The following is a 23,958-nucleotide window of genomic DNA, read 5'->3' as shown; positions in this document are numbered from 1 at the left end:
TTACGAAGGAAGAATATTGAGATGAAAATTGACTGTAAACGAGAAAATGATAGAAGAATGTAGCTTATCATGTAAATATTTTTACTCCATGTATCCTGTTTTTAAATAATATATTCGTTTAAACGTCTCCATTGGAAGGCATCCTGTCTGGTTTCGTTGTCTACAAAGAACCCTACCCTGTAGATAAGCTAGTTGAGCTGTAAGATTAAGGTTTATGTACCTTTGCACCAAATGAAGGTAGCATAAATAAATGGCGACCAACTTTTGGGGCTAGAGAATTAGGAACCAGACAGCGAAGAGAGAAAGAATAATTGAAAATGGAGGAAAAGGATAAAGATGGTAATGAGAATGGAGAAGCTACAATGAAGGAAGACGGAGAAAAAAGGGAAACTTTCATTTGTTGCAGAGAGGAAGGAAACAAAGAAGAAATTATTGTTTGTACCACATGTAAGGAAATGAGACACTGGATGTGCGAAGGAATAAGAAAGGAAAAATATATATCAATAAGCGAAAGGGAAGAAGGATACGTATGTAAGAACTGCAAGAAAGAAAAGTTGAAAGAAAAACAAAAGAAGACAGAAGAAATAAACTTAATAGAATTGTTTCAAAAGATGTCAATGCAAATGGAAGTTAATGCACAGAGAATGGAAGAAAATAGCAGAAGATTAGAAGAGAAATTTGAAGAGAAGTTTGAAGAGAACAACAGAGAAGTGAAAGAAAAGCTAGAAGAAAATAACAGAGAAGTAAAAGAAAAGTTTTAAGAAAATAACAAGGAAGTGAAAGAAAGGCTCGATGAAAATAGTAGAAAATTAGAAGCAGTAAGAAATGAAAGCAAGAAAATGTACGAGAAAATAACCGAGACATGTGAAGAAAATAGAAGATCATTGGAAAAGAAGATAGCAGAAACAACACTGCTAATTGAAAACAAAAGCATGTATATAAATAGGACGATCGAGGAAGAAGTTTCAAAACTTAGAGAGGAGAATATACACAGAACCAACAGTATGGAAAGAAAAATGGTTGAAAATAAATCGCAAATAGAAGCAGTATCTTCTAGAGTAGATGAAAATGAAAGCAAGATAGAGGAAGCAAAGGTCCTAATGGAAGAGAGAAGCTGGGAAACAAGCAATACAATGGAAAAGGAAGTTCTAAAACTGAGAGAAGTAAGCACGCGGGAACTGCAAGAAGTTCAAGAAAAAACTAGCAGTATGGAGAAGGACATTGCGGAAAATCAAAATAAAATTAATGCAGCAGATAAGAAAGGAAAGGAATTAGACAGAAAATTAAATGGGGCAGTGTCAAAGATAGAGAAGACAGAAAAGAAAGTAGAAGAAGTGGAAAGAAAGTTAGGAAAGCTATTCATCAAAGAAGGAAACATAAATCCTAGGTTTCAAGAAAGTGAAGAAACGAAGGTTAAGAAAGAGCTGAGAGAAGAGTTCAAGCGATGAATCGACGACGGAGGAAGAAGAGAAGCATAAGAGATATAGAATAGCGGGAGGTCACAAGAAAAGGAAATGGAAGAATAGCGAAGATGGAAGTAATAATGAAAGGCTCTTAGACATATTGGAAAATGAATTCCCGAGAGACGAGAACTATAGGACAAGGATACCTAGGCCACAAGAATTGCAGCATCTTCCAAAATTCAATGGGAATATATCTGATAAATGTCCCAGAAAGTTTTTAAGGGAACTAACAACAAATGTCAGACTTATGAGGATCCCCAAAGGAATGATTTTGAACGTCATAGAGACATGTTTTGAACAGTCGGCAGCAGGATGGTATAAACTAAATGAGCACAAATTTAGAAATTTTAAGGAGTTCAGCCGAAAATTCCTGAATTACTACTGCAGTGAAGACATAAAGGAAAGGCAGCTAGAAGCATTAAAAAGAAGATATGTAGATTGGTCAAAAGTCAACAGCCTGGAAGAACATACATGGGAGACTCTTAGAAGCTTCAAAAACCTAAAGGAAGGATGCAGTGAAGAGGAGCTGGTTAAACAAGTTGTCTAAACATTGCCATTAAGAATACAGAGAGCTATAGCAGCGGTTAAGATAAAAGCAGTTGACGATTTGATTGAATATCTAAGAACCGAAGATGTGCTAACAAAAACTCAGAATTCCTGGAATGATAAGGTAGGAAGATTCTATGGAAAGAGGCAACATTCAGAAGAAGAAGGGCGCTCAAAACCAAAGTTCCGGAGACAGGAATTTGATGTAAGAAGAATAGAAGTTAGAAACCAGAGACCAAGTGCAGAAAGAAGAGACGTAGGAAGAAACAATTGAAGATATGAAAGAAACATAGACTCGGTGGAAGAAAGAGAGAGAAACAATGATAGATATCGAGGAAATTGGAGAAACTTGAGAGGCCGAAATAATTTCCGAAGATACGGAAGAGGAGGAAATCAGCGATGGAGGAACATATATGAACAAAACGAAAGAGAATACCGAGTAAGTGTGCCCAATGAAGAAATGGAAAGAAGAAATGCACTTTCGGATGTAGAAAAAGACGAAGCCATAGAATTAGCCAGAAATTATTGTAATAACGGAAGAAGATTACAAGACATTTTAAAAAAACATTGTTAATTTGCTGAAGACATCTGAGAACTAATTTTCAATAATAAATTCCAACTCTTAAGCAATTTGTGCGATCATTTGTTGGTGTTTGGTTGTAAAACAGTTGCTTTGTGAGATAGCTACAGCAGAAGCAGGGAGGGCATTTTTATTGGAATCACTGCTCCAATGAATATGTCATGATGAATCAATTAATAACACAGGCACAGTAGCGGCGAAAGTGAGTGAAGAGAATTCAATGTAACCAGGGGCAGCCTAGGATTCTGTCAAAGAGTCCAATTTCGGCACAAAATCTTGATTTACGATTTTTCACGTAAATGTATAGCCAATACATAGACACATGTTTGCGACTGTTGGCCATATTTCGACCTGCTAGTGTTGCCATATACAAAGATGTCCCAAAAATGGCACTTTTCACTCAACCCATAAAACTGCCAGTCAAAAATTCATCAAATGTTGCACATGACCAATATTGGTTGTAAATAACAGACTGGCATGGCATCAGTCATCAAATGTCTGATTATGACCCTTTCATAATTTCTTACATATTTTTCTTACTCAGAAGTTCATTTCTGGAAACATTTGAATGGTGCTTTCCGTCAGTTATTAATTTATATAATTTTCTGTATGGAGTGAACTGATAATTTTAAGCATTGAAAAATATCTCGATGGATGAGGCTTTATAATGCAGAAAATCCGGTGTAAATCTCTCTTACGATTTTCATGATATACCACATTTCCAAAGTTTGGGTTGTGCGACTTTTGAAACATTCTGTATAAGATGCTGAGCATCACGGTATTCAAAACATCGCTACATTATTTGAGAAAGCAGGAAATGGGGTGTTGGGGGACAAAGGGTAAGAAATTGTTATGGACTCTATGGAATGCTCACAACGTTGATAAAAAAAAATAATATGCTAACTTACCCTGTACTGCAATTTGAACTTAGAATCATCAAAATATTGTACATATAACAGCAAAAGATCACAGTCGCCAGGCTGAAATTTTTAAGCGCCATGGCGACCGGGATTTTTCGAGTCCTGATGCTTAGAATTCCTTCTAAAGCATTCTCATGAAACTTCGTGTGATTTCATCATTGTCTAGTTAGACTCATGTAGGGACAAAAGTATTGAGAATATCTAGGCAACAGAGAAAGCACACTTCATGAAAATTTGAAATTAACTTTGTTGCAAGTATTTGAGAAGCAAAAATAGACTCCTTTGCACAGGAATAAACTTAATACTCGAATAACTACATAAATGTTCTATTTGAAGTTTTTTTTTAATAAGTGTAGTTTTTAAATAAAACTTAGGGTTTTATTCACCATTTTAACACCGAAGTGCCATTTTATATTCCACTTTTGATCCCAAAATGTACCTAATTTTTGCACCAAAAATCTTCATATTTTATTCACCATAAATACGTGGCTCTATAAATCAAAAGTCAATTTTTTTATATAATAACAGTTTTGCAGTTCGTAGGCTGACTCATAGATGGCGTTACTAGAATTAAATCCATGTGATTTTTACTTAGTACTAACCTTCAAAAGATACGTGTATAAATTTCACAGCTGCCGGATAATTAGTTCGTGAGATATAGCATTGTGAGTGAAGCAGCATTTGTTATTGTGAAAAAATGGATAAAAAAGAATTTCGTGTGTTAATAAAGCATTGCTTTTTGGCGAAAAAAAATACTGTTCAAGCCAAGGCTTGGCTTGATAAACATTATTCGGACTCTGCACCAGGAAAATCAACCGTTGAGAAGTGGTTTGCTAAATTTAAACGAGGCGAGATGAGCATCGAAGACGATGCATGCAGTGGACGCCCCAAAGAGGCTGTTACCGACGAAAACATCAAAAAAGTCCATAAAATAATTTTAAATGATCGCAAAGTGAAGTTGATCGAGATAGCTGAGATTATTACATAGCGTTGTTGGAGCGTTTAAAGGATGAAATCACGAAAAAACGGCCCCATTTGAAGAAGAAAAAAGTGCTGTTTCATCAAGACAATGCACCGTGTCACAAATCAATGAAAACGATGGCAAAATTATATGAATTAGACTACGAATTGCTTCCCCATTCACCATATTCTCCAGATCTAGCCCCCAGTGACTTTTTCCTGTTTGCAGACCTTAAAAGAATGCTAGCTGGAAAGAAATTTAGCACTGATGAAGAGGTAATTGCCGAAACTGAGGCCTATTTTGAGGCTAAAGAGAAATCGTACTATAAAAATGGCAATGAAAAATTGTATGACCACTATAATCGTTGTATCGCCCTCAAAGGCAACTATGTTGAATAATAAAATCGAATTTTGTCAAAAAAATATTTTTTACTATGTTAGCCTACGAACTTTTCAGCCCAACTGTTACTGATGCAAACAAAGTGAAGGAAAACTTTCAATTTTACGTAATTTCTAGGGTAATTAAACACTGCGAAAAAATGTTATGTTGCATTTTTGCAGCCCTTGCACAATACAAATTCCGGTGATATTGGTGCAAAAATTCAAACTGATAGAGTTCCATATGGGCTACCATGACACAAACTAAATGAACAGCATGATAAAAAACACATTACCAATCTGTCCAAGGTTTCGGCTCCATCTCGGAGTCTTCACCAGTGCTGGTCAAGACACTGGGAGAGCCTGATGATGACTCTGAGACAGAGCCGAAAACTGGGAAACACTGGTAATGTATTATTTATCATGCTGTTCATTTTTTCATTTTGTGATGCACTGAAATGTCCTTGTCTATATGTAGCGTAAGAAGTTTTTACTGTCGCATGGTATAGTATCGATTTAGCCCTAGAACAAACAATAAGAAAAGGATGATAAAGATACTCACATAAACCACGATTCGAAAAACAGCAAAAGTATAAGAGCATGGAGAGAAAGAAGTGCAATGTGGAAGTAACTGTTGACGAATATTTCCTCAGGAAGAAACCTCCAGTTGACCGTCCACTGGAAAAGGAAGACTCTTCCCAAGTTAAAGGCACGGACTACATAACCAACTGGGTTCACCAGTAAGAATGGCACAGCCAAGACAACCTGCAAAAAAAGAAATCACAGTATAACAAACACACTGAATAATTATCAATACATACATATTTACTAAATTCCATCCAGAATCCAAATTACAGAACACACATGCAGAATCCTTTTAAAATTACTGTCGCTGAAGTGATGTTTTTCTGTATCTAATTACTATTGATAATGTAAAAAATGTACTTCAAAAAAAAAAAAATAAACAACACAAATGATTTATGTTTAAATTCATAGCACAAACACAGATCAAATTCTTCCCCTAAACACAAATATATATGCCGTATTTACGTATGCTTAATGCACATTCTGTTTCTTGATGGGGGAGAGTGACAAACAATTATATCTTGTATATAATGAGCAGTGCAATCTAGGTTTAAGAAATGCCTCTCTTAGTTGTAGGTCATAAAGCTATTGCTATACCGATTCAGAGTGAATGGCATCATATGTATTCAATGTTCTGCCTGTTGCTATGTGGACCAAGAGAATTGATTGATTTAGTTTATTTTACTTCGCGTTTTGTGCCTCTTGGCTAATTTGTGAAGATGAGGATGAGTGATGAAATTGATGAATGGACATTCACAAACAATCAAGCCCGAGTAGGATTTGAACTCGGCGACCTTTGGCGTCGCATTGCAGCCAGATGTGCTAACCACTCGGCCACAGGGTCCGGCCAAGGGGACTAAGAGAAGAATATTGTCTTGTATATACAATGTATCACCAAACCATGTCACCTACACACTCTCCCTCCACTGTGTGGTCTACCAAAGCTTCCACTTTTGTTACCACTTTGTTTATTCTGTAGTAGAAGAAAGCGAGATCAAAACTATGGTATGGATTTGCAGCGCACAGGAAGTTATTTTCTATTATTTCTTGCCTAACACATACAGTTGATACACATCCCGTGTGATGGGAGGTGCATGCTCAAATTCTGCCAGAAGGGCATAACACCGCTTTTCTCAGTGTCGCAAAATGTTCCGTTACAAAGTGATTAATCATGGGAAATGGCCATTTCATTTTGATTGTACTTTTTTTAAAATTATTTCTGAAGAAATCCAACCTGCAAATTTGTATTTGCGCCTGTTGACATACATGTTATACATACTGAAAACATGCGTAGTTTTAATGTTGGCTGTCCGAATTATTCCGTGCATAATATGCACCACAGTTTTTAGGTGCAAAAATTTTGGGAAAAAGTGTGTACGTATTATACACGAGTCAATACGGTAATCATTCCAAGTAACTTTTAATGAAAAAAAAAATTTACTTATCAATTTCAGGGACTCGCTGTCCCTTTTCACAGACGGCTGCTAGTTGGTAATTCTAATAAACTTCATAATAGTTGAAGTACAACAAAGTACATGACCAATTTTGCCATAGCCGTGCTTCTTGATTTATGACTGGTTCAGCAGATGTCAACTCTAAGTGTACTGAAAATTCTTTTGATATTTGCCTATTTAGATTTTACAGTGAATTTTAAGTGTCTACCTAATAACTACATGTATAACCTGTAATATCTAGCACCTTATCTCGTTCCCCAAACATAAGATGACATCTAGACATTGTTGCAGTATTCATCCATCATCATTAGACCTTGATTTCTCCCAAATACAATAACATGAAAAAATGTTAATTGTTGCAACAAAAAAAAATGTTTATACAGGGTGAACAGAAACTATAGGGACTAACTTCAGGAGGTGACAGGAAAAGGAACAAAAAAGTTCATATCAACATATGTCCGGAAACGCATATTTGCCAAGTTAGATGGCACTGAAGAACAACTTCATCCTCTCATAACAACACTCACAGTGTGCTTTGTGTTGTAGATTGTGTGATTAGAGCTATGTTGAAGCACCATTGTCCGTTATTCATACCAGGAACAAGCCGAGATGGTCTTCGTATGTGGTCAAGTAGATGGAAACGGTCGAGAGGCTGCATGGATTTATCGAGCCACCATCACTGGGGTCTTTCATACAGGCGAACATGGAGGGTTGCTGCGGCAAGTGCGTACACCACATCTGGAGGAACATGTGACACACGATATTGAGAACAACTTCCAGGCCAGTGGCCCGCCAGCATGGTGTAAGCCAAGCGACGGTGTTGTGTATCCTACATGAAAACCGCTACTATGCCTATCACCTGCAACGTGTGCAGGGATTATCATCAGCGGACTTTCCTCCAAGGGAACGGTCTTGTCGCTGGTTTTTGCAACAGGCCACCACCATTTTGGGATTTCTGTCGTCAGTCCTCTTCACCGATGAAGCGACCTTTGGTAGAGATGGCATCGTCAATCTACACAATCGTCATCTGTGGGCTACAGCTAATCCTCGGGCAATGGTTGAATTGGATTATTGGCGACAACCTACTTGGACCATTTGTTCTTCCACAATGCCTTAACGGACAGACGTATCTGGAATTCCTGCAGAACACTCTGCCTTTATTGCTTCAGAATGTGCCTTTGGCAATACGACAGGTAATGTGGCTGATGCATGATGGAGCGCCAGCCCACTTTCGCATTATTCTTCGTCAACACCTCAACATCATCTTCCCCAGAAGATGGATCGGATGAGGAGGCCCTGTGGCATGGACCGCTCTATCGCCGGACTAAAAACCCCTTCATTTTCACTTGTGGGGGCATCTGAAAAGTCTTGTGTATGATGAGCCAGTTCCTGATGTGCAGGCCCTTGAAGAGCGTGTCAGTGTAGCCTGTGACGCTATTCGGGTACAGGCTGGAACATTCGAATGAGTGAGGCAATCCATAATGCGACACGTGGACGCTTGCACTGGAACCCATGGAGGACACTTTGAACGCCTGTTGTAACATGGAAGAAAGTCATGCCATGTAATGTGTACCGGTACTAATTGCTTTATTGCAGGCTCACCGTCCATTTCCGGACATATGTTGATATGAACTTTTTTGTTCCTTTACCTGTCAGGAATCACCTCCTTAAGTTTGTCCCTATAGTTTCTATTCACCCTGTATATGTGTAGTGACATATTTTTGATCCATTCAAAATTGCAAAATAACATGAATTTGGCATAAAATATGGATTGTGGTCTTTTTCATGAATTTCAACACATTTTGTGACTTAAAAAAAAAGTATGTCAAAAATGTAACATTCTTTATTTTGCAAACATTTACCCCCCCTTAAAAATAAGGTGCATGTTAATGATTTTTCACCTCCTATCTGAACGTTTTGCATCACTGAGCAAAGTAGTGGGGTGGTTCTGACAGATTGAGGGACACCAAATGTTAGACGGAAGCTGTAACATTAGCATATGTCACACAATAAACTTTTTACATCATTGAGAAAAGTGGCATGGTTATGGCAGGGACAGACTGGTCAACCACTGTCACACATTAGCCATAACATCAGCATTTGGAAATAATGGAAATGGAATAACTTCTGCAATCATTTGAACGGTATGAAGCTATTATGGGTAGGCATAGGCCATGTGACTGACAATTTAAGCTTTAGCAGAGGGAGCCTCGCACATATTGAAAGCCTCTGTGGCACATATTCAAGCACGCTCTTCTCAAACTTGCCATGAAGTAGAAAAAATAAATCATAGTTTGAGAACTAAATGTCGCAGAGAGATGAAATCAAGTTTTGTTTTCAGTCTTAAAGACACCGCTTTTAGCAGAAGTAAAATATATGCATTACGCCTCCCAATAATTAGTTTTAAAATAAGAAAATTGGAACTTTAAAAAACAAGTCATATGGCAGGCCCCTGTGCCCTCCCCCCTACTTCTTGACTAAAAAAAAATAACAATGTATAAGAGAGGCAATGTTGCCAGCTTATGGAACAATATCCAGAATTTCGCCTGTAGCGTCGGCCCCATGGATGGACCAAATTTGGAGGGAAGCATGACAAAAGATCACTCTTTGTAGATATGTAATGTCCATGCTCCAACTTCGAAAAAAAAAAGGAAAAAAAATGGAAATTAAGGTACTTGGAAATTTTGCGTAATTTCAGAAAATTTCGAACTTTGGGCTCTTGTCCCTGCATCCTCTCTGGTCCCTTAATCGTCATATGTTGCTTAAAGTGTTGCTTTTTACCCATTGCTACATGTAAAAATTAAAGTTTTCAAAATAATGCAGTGGTTGAAGAGTTATAGCCCTTTTTCTAAAATGTATCCTGTAGTAATAAAAGGGAAACAAAATATTTTTTTTAAATGCTGTTTGTTAATAATATTAACAATGGGTATATTGTCTTGTAATTAGAGTATCTTCAGTACATTAGAGGTATACTAATGATTAATGAACCAAGAGACAGAACTGAAATATTGGGTGTAGTTTTCAAGAAATGGCATGTTAATTGCTGTCTTGCGATGCTGGTACACATGTGTACCACTTAGCAGCTAAAGGTTTAATGGAAGCATAATTTATGTATATCTGGCAGAAAAGCATGAGGTAAGCTATCCCTGTGCATGTGTACACATGCCATAGTTGGGATGATGTGATCAGTATCATGCCCGGCCACCTATACCACCCAGGGTTAACATTGATAGAAGGCTGGGTGGACCTCAGAGCCATGCAGAAAATGACTGGAAAATGTCCTGCCCTGGGGCTCAAACCCAGGTCTTCCGTGTAGTAACCAGATGCTCTACCAACTGAGCTACTGTGACCAGAAAAACATGAAAAAGAAGAAGAAAAAGCAATACTCTGGGGAAAGAAAAATGTTTAAAAATATAGCACCAATTTTGAAAAAAAAAACACCAAAAAAATCAAGGTTACTACTTACCATACACTAGTCCCTGTCCTGACAACATGTACGGTATTGCTTGTAAAGTGTTTCATACATGTACGTTTGTAACATGTTGATATATTAAAATATGTAAGAGTCTTGTAGTGAAAGCATCAACCTGTATCAATATATCACACATATCTTAACCTTTAGTCACCCGAGCCTCTTTCGCATGTAACCCCCTTGCTGCCCGAGCCGAATTTCAGCAAAATGCAGTTTTATAAAAATGACTGTAGATCGGACGCTAATTGCCGTAGACAGACAAATGATATATTGTTTTACTCAGAATGAACCATAGATTCGGACTATATAAAATTTATGCACATTCGGAGTATATATGGAGGGAGGGGGAGGAAACTGAAAATTCCAAAATTTTTGAAGAAATGAGTGGGGGTTTCGGCCCCCACCCCGACAAAAAGTACAAGACATTGTAACAATACACATGGAAATAATCGCTGGAGTGTTAGGAACAAGAAAATAATTGCACTATTATCATACAAGCAATAGAACACAACTTTTACCCCCAAAACGACATGTCTGTATGCCACTGAGCCATTCAGCAAAATGCGCAGTTACCTTGAAACAACTGTAGGTCCGAAGCTAATTGCCCTACATGGACGAGTCAAGTACCGTTATACGCGGAATGAAACATAGATTCGGACTATATACAATTTATGCACATTGAGTGTATATATTGATGCGGGGGGAGGGGAGGAACTGGAAAATTACAAAATTTCTGAAGAAAAATGCTCCTTCCCCTCTCAGCCCCTGAACAACAAAGTACAGGACATTGTCAAAATACACATGGAAATGATCGCGGCATGTCTGGAACAAGAAAATAATTGCACTATCATCATATGCAGCAATAGAACACGACTTGTACCCCGAAACGACATGTCCATGCGGCACTGACTCAGTTTCAAAAGCCGCTGCCATTGTCCTGCCATTTCCCCTCCTTTTTATGGAAGAACAAGACGTGCAAGGGTCTTTACGGTGGAGAATATGTGTTAACAAAAATGTAAAAGAAGAAAATCACAAATCCAGCCAAAAATAGCGACATTATAATGTAAAAACTACGAGCATGCCAGAGGATCTCGATCGAGATGCAAAAGGTTAATCAAATGCTAATCACAAATCTTGCTTAATTAACTCCTCGAGGCAGTATAACGTGTAGGTATGCATTCGATGCATGGTTAGCATACAAATGCTGTTAGACGTCAACTGTTGCCAGTAGATAAACTGCTTCAACCAGTTGACTGTAAAAGGGCTGAACTATATGTTCATCTAAAAGGAAAGAAAAACGGTTTGTTCCATGATGTTTATATTAGTTAAACATGAACAATGAATGACTTGTAGTGTGTGGTAAATGGTCGCAGAAGAAACAAAATCATCTTTGGAGACAGTACTCAGGGTGGCTACAATTTTGTAACAATAAAATTCCCTGACTTTTCCAGGTTTTCCAGACCAAGTCTGGGGCAGTTCATGTATTTAAACGTGTGTGTAAGAAGGTCACTACATTATCACTTCACACGTGGTGCAGTGGCTGACTTACAGGGGTGTCACGAAATGTTCCAATATTTCAAATGAAATGACACTAATTCCTTGGAATCATGTTTTAAATCCTGGCTTGAGAGGTTAATCAAATTCCCAGGAATATACTGGATTTCACCTCATAATCATCACACATTCTATGCCAATTTTTTTTTTTTTTTGCAAAACAGTAGGGTGTGACCATTACGATATTTTTTTTTTTTTAAAAAAAATGCCATTATTACCAGTACTTACTACTAAACTGTCCTTGATGCAAGATTAGGATACATGGAACACTTGTGAATATATATTAAAATTGGAAAGTCTAAATCGATACACACCATTTCTTCGTGACAGTTTATGGAACATTTTTCTGGTCTGAAAAAAGTTCACATTAGCTGTTAATAATTTGTGCATTACAGTTGAAATATTATGATTGAGAAAATTTACTACAGTGTTGCAAAGTAGACTTATAAAATTTAATCTTCTGTGCTTGAAGATTTTAAATATTAGAAGAGTTTTGAATACCTAAGAATCTCATTAATATGATAAAAGTATGCAACAGTGAAACAGGAAGTAAGATTTGTGTAGGTCTTACTGTGTCTGACAAATTTACAATTCATAATGGGTTAAAACAAGGAGATGCGATATCTCCATTGCTCTTTAATTTTGCCTTAGAATATGCTGTTAGGAAGGTAAAAGAAACTAACGAAGGACTAAAATTAAACTCAGTTGTTAGCATATGCAGATGATGTAGGCTTACTAGGGAATGATGTAAATACAATCAAGAATAATGCTTAAGTATTTTTCAAAGCAGCTAAAGAGGTAGGTTTGAGTTAGCACAGAGATAACTAAATATATTCTTACAGGCTGAAACCAAGTGTTAGGTAATAATCAAAATCTAATTATTGATAACAACTTAATATCACTTACTTCATCATTTATCCTATCATCGCAATTAATCAACGAGGTAGAAAAGCAATGTAAAATAACTGAAATAGAAAGAAAGATTACCTGCACAGCTGCACATATTGCAAGCTGCAATGCAGTGCCCTTGTAGCCTAGGGAGGTGAGATACACAAGAAGCAAGGCAGGAGCAAACAGGAGAATGTTCATCTTTATTGAGACTGCCACACTGAGAGAAAAGAAAGACAATAGTTTTCAAAATCACAGTCACCAAAGTACTGAAACATTGATTCATCCAAACATGACAGAACTGTGCATATTTCAGATAACAAAATTTAGGATAATGCCGAATATACTGAATTAAGCATGTACTGTACGTTAAAACTACTTTGATTTTCGTGATGTAAAATAGTTTGTGTATTTATGAAATTTACTACAAATCACAAACACGTGCTGTTGGGATATCGTTCAGTCAAGTTCTAGAAAAAATTCTACAGTTTCACCTCACACAGCATTGTAAAAGAACAAAATGCTGGAAAAAATTTTGGCTGGTATTGGTAAATTAATCCCAACCAATACTTTCCGATACTGACACCACTGGTATCAGCTGATACCGATACATCAGCATCTGTATCAGCTCAGCCCTAAACACAATTCATTGGCTCTTGAAAAACATATGTGCTGTAAATTGGAACATTGAGCAAATTAAAGAATTTCAGCTACTGAAGGAACAAAAGATTAGCAGAGATGTGAATAAACTAGGGATGGCTAAATCTGGATAAAATTTTCCCCAAATATTGGATAATTTTCTATCCGGATTTCAAATATCCAGATATTGGATATTCTGATATACAGATATCCAAATATGTGCATTATCCAGACACTTTTATAGTCTATCCGTTTCACGGGCTACCTATATATTCTTTTATTGCTAATTTTCATATTTCACTGTACAGATTTTCAACAAATCCTGCATCAAATCTGTTCTATCTGGATATCCATACCATCTGGATATTAGGATTATCCAGTTATCCAAATTCTGCAGATATTCAGATATGCAGATTATCCGTTGCATCCAAAATGGTTATTGGATAATATGAAATCCAGATATTCATTATCAGTACTTTTGTGGCCATCCCTAAAATAAGCACCACACTCTCAGAAAAAAAAAATATATGCAGCTTATGAGAAAATATGCACAGAATTGTCAAAAAAATAAAAATAAAATAAAATAAACACACCTGTACATTAAGCTTCCAAGATTCCACCTGTTGTCAAGAAACAAATTGATAGCAGCGTAGAGGAAGAGCATGGCTACTGGGTCATTGAACATCCTTAGTATAAAGATGGAGTGCACGCGGTATGATGTGCAGCACAGAAAAATCAAGACATAAGGCGGAATCTGGAAAAAAGACAGAATAACAATTAATAAACAACAACCAAAAAAACAGGGCATTCCAGCATTATATGTGTGACATTTAAGGTTCTAGACATGAGATTGGATTGCAAATATTCATAATGAAGGGATTTCATGGAATTATGAAGTCTGCTAACAATTGAAAAAAAAAAAAAAAAAAACATTGACTATGATGACATAGGCTGAATGCATGAAAGGAGATTAGCAAAAGTGCATTACGTGTGTGACATTTTAAAAATGTAGCAAATTTTGACTTAATTTATCAGTGAAGCACAAAGGCTGCACATACGAGTAACATACCGGGATATTGGTGAAATGTGTAAATTATATTCATTCACAAACCATGATGCAATTAAAAACAATAATAATTTACATATTAATTCATTTATTTACATGGAGTAGGACCACTTTTCGTGGAATGGACTTGTACAATCTGCTGGTAATTTTCCTAAAGTATTGCAAAAGTCAATATTTAATAGTATGTTCACTACATATTTTTTCAATTATTCAACATGAGGAGCCAGCTCGGTGGCAGAGTGCATTAAGTGGTCAACTTTAAGTTTTTCACTGAATTTCTTATGTTCTAGTCCATGCCTAGACATTGCTGTTCTTTGTTGATTTGGCTAATTTTACTTCGCTTTTCTGCCACTTTTGGCTAATCGTGAAGACTGGGTGATGCTATAGTGAAATTGATGAAGGGACACACTCAAAGAATATCCAGGGTGGGAATCAAACATGGGACCCCTGGCATTATAGTGTGCTGTGCTAACCACTCCACCACGGAGGTTGGCTGGGTTTCTTTGTGTCCGTACGTCAATTTTATCTAATCATCACTCATCCACATCATCACAAATAGATAACGCTGGCAAAAAAAAAAAGCTTTAAATAACAAAAACACAAATACAGCATAAGAAAAATTAAAGAACTTAACTGAATCACATACAGTAGAACACCAACTACACATTACTGGATTTTACATTTTTCTCAGTTTCAAGTTCAGATTGGTCCCTTGAAAAACGTAAAATCGAGATTCCACTGTAAATGGATAATATTTGTAGCAGACCACTAACCAAAAATTAAATATGTAGCAATGTGAAATGATTTCAGGTGCCAATAAAGTACTGGAAAATTATAAATATAAATAAATATTAAAATTATAAATATTGAAATACTAGAATGATTGATTTCATTTATACCTAAATATGAATGTGTAATCCATACAGTGATGAATTTAGCCTTAAAAAAAATTTATTTCTCAAAACTTATTTTGCAATGACAACAAAATTACACAAATTATGCCCTTATATTCAGAACTAGCCCGTTCAGAAAAAAATTAAAAAATTTCCATGAAATTCCATCTTTGAAAATAGGCCTACTAAGAAATATTCTACACTCTTAAAACTGCAGTGATCGCATGGAAAAATACTCTTTTATTGATCGCGTGGATCACACAGCATATTGTTACATTTTACCCATTATTCATCAAAATTTCTCTGTTTATAGCAAGAATGTCCATTTTGAAGTATTCAGTTTCACTTAACGCTTAACTGGTATCATCTCATAATGTAACGTAACTGGTATCATGGTGTCCAACAGACACCTAATATAATTCATTACGTGAAACTTTATTTTCACTGATTTTAAATAATTTATTTGTTTCATGTCCTTCTTACGTATATTTCAAAGTACTTGAAAGAAGAAACAGTTCAAAATAAATGAGGAGAAGAAATGTAACGGGTGGGCTAAGTCAGTTGGCTACTCAAACAAGCATCTCATAACTGCTAGTGACAACTGAGTTATGGGACACCCTGTATAATACAAATTCGAAGACTATTCATATAAAATGCAGCATTTTTAATATATATGTATATACAGCGTGAGCACAAAAACACTCCCTGGTTTCAAGATGTCATAAAATTAATAGTTACTTGAATATTTTGATAAAATTGATATCCAAAGCTCAGTTAACTCAAAATATTTCAATACCTTTCTTTTCAGAATTGCTAGTTGTGAATGTAGAAGGCAGTAACATCGAAAATGACATTCACTCCGCAGCAAAGAAGCTGGTGCGTGTTAGAATGTGCCAAAACAAGCAGTGTTGTGAGAGTGCAGCGTGCATTTAAACGGAAGTTTAATGTTGATCCACCTACACACAAATCCATTCTGCAGTGGCATAAAACATTTGTTGAGAGAGGATGCATTTGTGATCAAAGAAAAGAACATTCTGGCCGACCGTCCATCTCTGAGGAAATTGTGGAGCGTGTGCGAGAAGCCTTTGTACGCAGTCCCAGAAAATCAACACGTCAAGCCAGCAGCCATTGCAGGTGACACAAACTACCGTAAGCAAGATTTTACGGAAGCGTTTGCGTTTTTACCCGTACCAGCTGCAATTGGTTCAAAAGTTATATCCACAAGACAAGGTAAAGCGACGTGAGTTTTGCGAGACTATCCACACTTTAATGGAGGACGATGAAACCTTTCTGACAAAGATCATTTTTAGTGATGAGGCGACCTTCCACTTGAGTGGAAAAGTGAACAGGGATAATGTTAGGATCTGGGGAAGCGAGCATCCGCATGCCACTCTTGATGTGGAACGTGACTCACCCAAGGTGGATGTTTTTTGTGCAGTGTCAGAGCGTCGAGTGTAAGGTCCGTTCTTCTTTGAGGGGCCAATGATCACAGGTGAAAGCTACTTAACAATGCTACGTGACTGGTTAATTCCTCAACTTGCTGCAGAGAGAGGTGACTACATTTTACAACAAGATGGAGCGCCCCCACACTGGCATCAATCTGTACGCAGCTTTCTGAATGACAATCTCCCACACCGTTGGATAGGACGAGCTGGACCCAATGATCAAAATCTATGCAAGTGGCCCCCACGATCACCAGACATGACAGTTTGTGACTTTTTCCTTTGGGGGTTCGTGAAGGACCAGGTCTATGTACCTCCACTACCCACAACCTTGAATCATGTTCAGGAATGCATCAGTACAGCTGTCAACTTCATCACACCGGATACGCTTGAGAAGGTGTGGTTGGAGCTGGATTATCGTCTCGATGTTTCCCGCGTAACAGGTGGCACGCACATTGAGCATTTGTAATTCCAATGAACACCACAAAAACTTTATGAGTTTTTACAACTACCGTGAACATTTCTGTAGAATACTACTTTTGGTATTAAAGTTATACCCTTTCAAAACCAGGGAGTGTTTTTGTGCTCACGCTCTATAATCCTGTCTATTATATATTTTTTTAAATTTTATTTTTATGATTAATTTTTATAGCGTACACAATTTAAAATAAAATTCAAAATTACGAAAGAACATAAGTTTATAAACTAACATTTGGAGTTAAAATGCTTTTCTTTTTTGGAGCGCACAGTTTTTCCTATTAGGAAGGAATATTAATAACTGTTTTCTTTTCATGCTAACATGTAGTGAAAATTATCGTTTGTATTAACATACAATATATACTTATATCACAAGAATCTGCGAAGAATAGAAAACTGTTTTTAACAAATGCAGGTACAATTTTAATCACTTATTTTCACAAAACAATCCTGACAGATTTTTCTGGTTCATGTCAGGCAGATTGGCCTGCTATGCTTCTGGCAAGGGCATTTTGTTCTTTTAAGTTTTGGATCACAATAAGTGCAGGTTTTTCTAACATCAAAGAATTCAGAAACATCATGTGGCATGGAACGCCATGTTTACCCAAAATAATCACAGCGAACACAAAAATGCGAACACAAGGTTTACTGGTAAAAGTTCCGTAACTGGTATCATACGTTTCCGAGACGGACCAACAACTTTGCCACAATAAAACTCAAGGTCAGATAACAATACATGTGAGAGATTTTCACTGCAAGTAGAAAACAATCAAACTCAAAAGTACAGGGGGAAAGAGGGATGGGTGCGAGAAAAAGACAAAATGTTTCTCAGACGTATCATACCAGTAGAGGGTTAACAAAAAATCATAAGTTATTTCACCCAACACATTACAGTAGGGAGGAAAATTCTAACTCTAGTGTATTACATTTGCATATGATGAAACCAAACAAAAATACATTTCTTAGAATTTTGCTTTTGTTGGGTCCCCCCCAATTTCAAAAATAGGTTTTTTGTGGTATCTATATTTATAACAGATTCTAGAAACACATACTTGTAGAAATACTATGTACCCGAAAACAGTCCCACCAATGGTTGTGTTGATCACTAATGGGTACCCTTGACCCTCTGTACCCCCTGGAGAAAGTGAAATATTTTGAATGGTTTATGAAGATTTTGTTGTTTATGAACGTTTTCAGTTGATTTTAGCAGAAATGTCTTATTGTGAAGTAAAGTATGTCTGTTACCTTAGCATGTTAATTTACCGTGTAGCCCGGTTTCGTGCAAGTGAATATAGCACCCAAAACGACTTTCCACAACAGCAGCTATAATTTTATGTAGTTAGGTTAGGTACTGATAGTTACTTTCGACATGTTCTTTCACCATTTTAGTGTGCATGCAAACAGTTTTACTAACAAAAAGCAGCGAAAATACTCTGAAATTGCAAGTTTTAACTTACATGGGCCATTCTTTGTGATCAAATATCTCCGTTATTTGTGCTTTCCTAAAGCTGGAACCACTTTTATTATATTACGTAAAACATTGAAATCTGTCAATTAAAAATAAATTGACAAAATTCTCGAGGGGGTACAGTGGGTAAACGGCCCCCACTAATGTGCTCCACTGAAATATGAGCTCTAATAAAAACTCAACAATGGATATATTTAAAATAACGGCTGCACGAACATAGTTCCTGGACTGTTCCAGGAAGGTTTATTGGGATCCAAGTTCAAAGGGTTGTCAAACAGCAGTAACATGTGAAAAAATATGAGTGGATCACAATACAAATATGAGCAAAACGTACCTTTTTACTCCTACCGTATATACGAAACACAAGGAATAGCACTATTAAGTACAATCCAGCAAATATGTACTGAGCAAGATGAATATTCTGACCATGGCCCGTCAGGTAATAGAGCGCCATGAAAAAGTACACAAATCCAGCCGGGTAGACTAGTGGTCCGGTATCACCTTTCAGCTTGGTGTAATCCCATGTTCCATTTACGACTCCTTCAACTTCCTGCATATAAGCAACCCAGTCAATCTCTGTATCTGAAAAGTTAAGAAAAATTCCTCAGAAAAAGGTAACATTTCTATACATAACTACAGAAATATATATCTGAGGTGTGGAGGATCTTTAAACATTATTAATTGTGTCAGAAAAAAAAAATCTTTCCTGGATCTAGACTATGGGAAATGATTTCGTGATTTTTCAAGATACCATAATGCTTCGAAAATCAGAAATCAGGAAAAGGTTAATTGCACAAGTATTACAAACTTAGGTCTAGTACTTTCATGGCAAAAATCCTAAATCAGTTGTGTCATGCATGCAGAAGTTGAGAATTCCAGAGGAGCCAGGATATCAGAAAAATCATGAACAATTTCTTTCCCACACACAACTGGTAGACACATACTTCCAATCTATATTGAAACATTGTTTACCAGGGCATAAATACATGATTTGTCACTACTTAATGTAAGTTATCTGTAATTTTCATTTTGAGTAAGATTTCTATGATTTTCCTGTGCTTTTAATACATTAATCTTTATAAAAGTAGCAATTACGAACTACTCTGGGACTTTAATTAAAAACACATGTTACAAATTATATTCTGTTCTTTACCATTTTAAAATGTTATAAATCAAAATTGTTGCACAATAAATTCAATTTATGAGTCACTCATTTTGACAACTACAAACTTTCACGGTCGAAAATGAGAAATTGATTGTTGTAACCATCGCATGATACATCTGTCCATCCTCAAATTTTACCCGCTCCATGTTTTTATGGCATTCCGTGCCATTGCTCTACCACTGAGTTACCGAGCCGGCCTGGCTTCACCTGATTTTTCACTTCCGCTGTTTTACCTGTGTGGAATCGTCTCTGCCAGTACTACTGCAACGGGATCTTTTTCGCTGAAAGTTCTACGTAGTACATCTATTGTGTGTGCTTAATTTAATGAAGTAACATCTCTATGCTGGGAAAAAAGAGACAACGTAGACGTCTACTGTATTTCAAAGACAACAGATCCCGTTGCAGTAGCACTTGCAGAGATGATTCCACACAGGTAAAACAGCGGAAGCGAAAAATCAGGCGAAGCCAAGCCAGCTCGGTAACTCAGTGGTAGAGCAATGGCACGGAATACCCGAGACCCGGGTTTGAGTCCTGGTCGAGCCTACACTACTACGTAAATAATTACATGTTTTAAGTGAAGGTTTTATCTCATTCAGACTGCTTTATGACCGCTACTCTGTCCTTCATTTTTTATTTTGGTAGCGACTTAAATGCAATATATCAGGTTAATTGATTGATATTCAGTAAATAACTTCCACCACAATTCATTGCACCATATTTCGGGCTCCACACATGCAATATAACTTTCATTACTGCTGGAGATCTCAATATAGTGCAAAATAAGACTAGTAAAATAATAAATATATGTATTCAATGGTTATATGAAAATTAACTTGTACTTATAAAACTCAAACCATACATTTTTTCTTAAATAAAATTGGTGAAAATATAAATAAAAAGCTATCCGTCAAATAATCATCTTGATGCCAAACTTACATGGAATGTTCATACCAAACAACTATTGTGTAATATTCCTACTCCGTAAACTGATATCGTGTGTTAGTGAGAGCCAGATTATTGATGCAAACTATGCTGTCTTTCATTCGGTAAGGGTTCCGATTGTTTTATGATTTCTCCTATCACAAAGACTAGTTGTCGTAGAATTTTGGAAATCATTGTCACACGAAATTTGAACCTTCCTTAAAGTAATGAGCACTGTTTGGACTGGAAAAAGTTATTTATGTTGCAAAAAACAACTTGAAAATCACCTTACGCACTTCTCATGGATAGGATATTTTCCGTCGACAAGCGACAGTAAATATCGTAGAAGCGTGGGAATGAAAGTAGAAGTAAATCGGAACCTTAGTAGAATGCATTTAGGGACTTTATTTTAATGCTAAGGGAACCAAACCTAACCTGCCTAACCTAGCCACGAAAGCATATATTGAACAAAACCTTAAGTAATGGCTAGAACTCCGCAGTATGTGTTAACAGACGTACATCAAAATCGAACCATGTAAATTTTGCATTCGTAGCATGATGAAATTGCAATAAAACAAAAGGAACTTGGGTCGAAAAGATATCTGTTCACAGAACGTAAGAGAATACATAATTATAATACTAGAAGAAGACATGATCTTGACTGTGAATTTCTTAGCCTATGCAAATCCCAACATAGCTATACAGGTATGAAATCGTATAACAAACTACCTCAGGATATAAGGTCACTGACACTAAATAGTTTTCGTAAATGCATAACGAAATGGCTAATAAATAATTGTATTTATAGCATGGAAGAATTTGAAGAGACAGTTTGTAATACAACTTTACTCACTGTACAATTTATATTGTTAAGCTATGGTGTAAATTTATTTTGTAATAACAATGTATGCTATACTTCATTATATTTGTATGACACTGTCTATTGCAACTTGAGGTTGCTTAATGACAATAAAGCATTCTATTCTATTCTAAACATGTCAAATGCTCTGTTCGCATGGGTAAAGATTGTGTGTGTGTGTGTGTGTGTGTGTGGTCTTTGCCAAAGTGATTCAAGGTATGATTATCATGATCGTATCAGGAATGTGTTATTTTTACCTTTTTCGAAGTCCTACAGAAACCATGAAAAGTGTGTACAGTGGTGAAATGTAAATATTCTCGCTATGAGAAGTTTTGGTACCAGTTTCATAGATCGGAGACACATTAAAATCGGATATTTTGTGTTTCGCATGGTTCGTACTTATCAATTGTATATTGCGGAACATAGTTCAAGGTGCCATTATGCTTTTTACATGAAAACAAACACTTTTTCTACTAAAATAACGCATTTTTCTAAGTGCTACCGAACACATGTAACGGTGCGATATCACTTCTTTTGTTTTCGAATATCAGTGTTTCCAACCTTCTTCACCGAAAAATACCTACTATCGTGTTCGTTACGTGTGCAAATTGTACATTATGCACGACTAGCTGACGGATAGCCCCACGAACCATTCCGATAAGGTTAGGTTATGCAAGCATAGTTAAAAAAAAGGGGGGGTTCGAAACACTTGACATGATTTTCCGGTCAAATAGATACCACAATGAAAGAAAATACCTCGACTAACGTTGGAAACCTTAGAGAAACTCATTTCTGTAAGTAGTTACTTCTGTAAAAATGAAGTAAGAAATGTGTCTCCAATGTATAAAATTTCATGCACTTTTCCTAACACATGCGCACCTCTTTGCCGGATTTCTCCCCAACATACACTGTGTACTGTGAAGCATTCAGTTAGTGCAAGGGAGAATTACTGAAGTATATTGTCTGCTTTCAATGTTATGTTGGTTTTTCTTTCTGTGAGAAATACTTTGGGAGAAGGCGGCACAATTGAAGGTGACGAGAGTGTTCTCCGATTTATTTACTAGAGAATATATTAACCAAATAAGTTTTCCGGATGAAGTATCAGAGGTTCTGATGTCCCGGTCACTGTTTGAAATTTGGATATTACGTGTGTAAGGTGTAATATATTGCTTTTCATAATGGCGATATTTCTCCGAAAAGAAGTGAGGAAGCCCATGTTTTGTGGAATGTAGCCACTAAGTTGCACGGTCTACAGTGTTGCCACACAGTGTGTCTTCCTTAAAAGGTGCCTGCAATTGGGATCAGACCACAGAATAGAATTTTTCCGGCTTGCAGGACAGCTGTACGATCCGTTAAAAAAATGCGATGAGCAGAATGACAGTGACAGTGATAGCGACAACCAGGAAGGAGAGGGACATGTTGAGTGTGGCAACACTGTATCCACCGTTGGATTGTAAACATTACAGACTTTGAAGATAAGCTTAGTGTTATTTGAAGTATGTTTGTCAAACCTAACCTAACTTAACCTAACCTTACGTGAATGGTTCGTGCAGACTTTGAAGGTAAGCTTAGTGGTTTTTTTTTTTAACTATGTTTGCCAAACGTAACCTAACCTAACGTTATGTGAACTTTTCGGTTATATCTCAAGTTACAGACGTGACCGGGAAATCCTAATGTCAGATTCGTGTTCAGGGGGCCTCATGTAGATAGTGTACAAAATTTCAAAGAAATCGCGGAACACTCCCGTCATCTTCAATTAAGCCTAGAACACTACCGTACGTAAAATTTATGTATGCTTCGCGCTCAATTCCCTCCCCTACCTCCCACATCGAACCAACCTACTCCTCCTCCTATGGTATTCCTCTATCATTCTGTCAGGTGCGTGGCAGCACTGTGGTAAGGAGGGCAGAAGCAGTGAACGTCTTTAGTTTGTGCGTTATGTGGGACTCTGTACGTCAATAATAGGTAGTGATAGTAACAGAAGAAAAATCTTGCACGTAATTTTGACGTGCATGTAGTAATAACGCCATTTGTATTCACATAAGATTTGCGTGAATTTGTCTATAATATCTCATTTTTCTATAATATGGTCAACATCGCAGCGATCAATGGATACATTTTTCACACTCACAACTTCTACAACAATCAGGGCAACTCAAAAAAGAGACCATTCTCACGAATTCAGTTCATGCTTCACCTCCATGAGAACTTGACCAAGATCTGGCAGG

The 23,958-nt window shown here is 36.8% G+C and overlaps 1 protein-coding gene across 2 annotated transcripts in view; it reads right to left on the bottom strand.

Moving 5' to 3' along the window:
• Window positions 1-23,958, bottom strand: part of Alg3 (Alg3, alpha-1,3- mannosyltransferase) — a 46,162-nt gene that overhangs the window by 19,794 nt on the left and 2,410 nt on the right. For both annotated transcript variants that reach the window (XM_083132252.1, XM_083132253.1), the window contains exons 2-5: window positions 19,120-19,367; window positions 14,033-14,193; window positions 12,900-13,020; window positions 5,410-5,612 (exon numbers count right to left, since the gene is read on the bottom strand). In XM_083132252.1, coding sequence (XP_082988378.1) covers window positions 5,410-5,612; window positions 12,900-13,020; window positions 14,033-14,193; window positions 19,120-19,367 — 733 coding nt within the window. The remainder of the gene's footprint in view (window positions 1-5,409; window positions 5,613-12,899; window positions 13,021-14,032; window positions 14,194-19,119; window positions 19,368-23,958) is intronic.

The sequence above is a fragment of the Lepisma saccharinum genome, chromosome 12, assembly GCF_977018435.1.
Source record: "Lepisma saccharinum chromosome 12, izLepSacc3.1, whole genome shotgun sequence".
NCBI classification, from domain to species: domain Eukaryota; kingdom Metazoa; phylum Arthropoda; class Insecta; order Zygentoma; family Lepismatidae; genus Lepisma; species Lepisma saccharinum.
The sequence above is the reverse complement of the archived record's forward strand: the minus strand, read 5'-3'. Positions and strand labels throughout refer to the sequence as shown.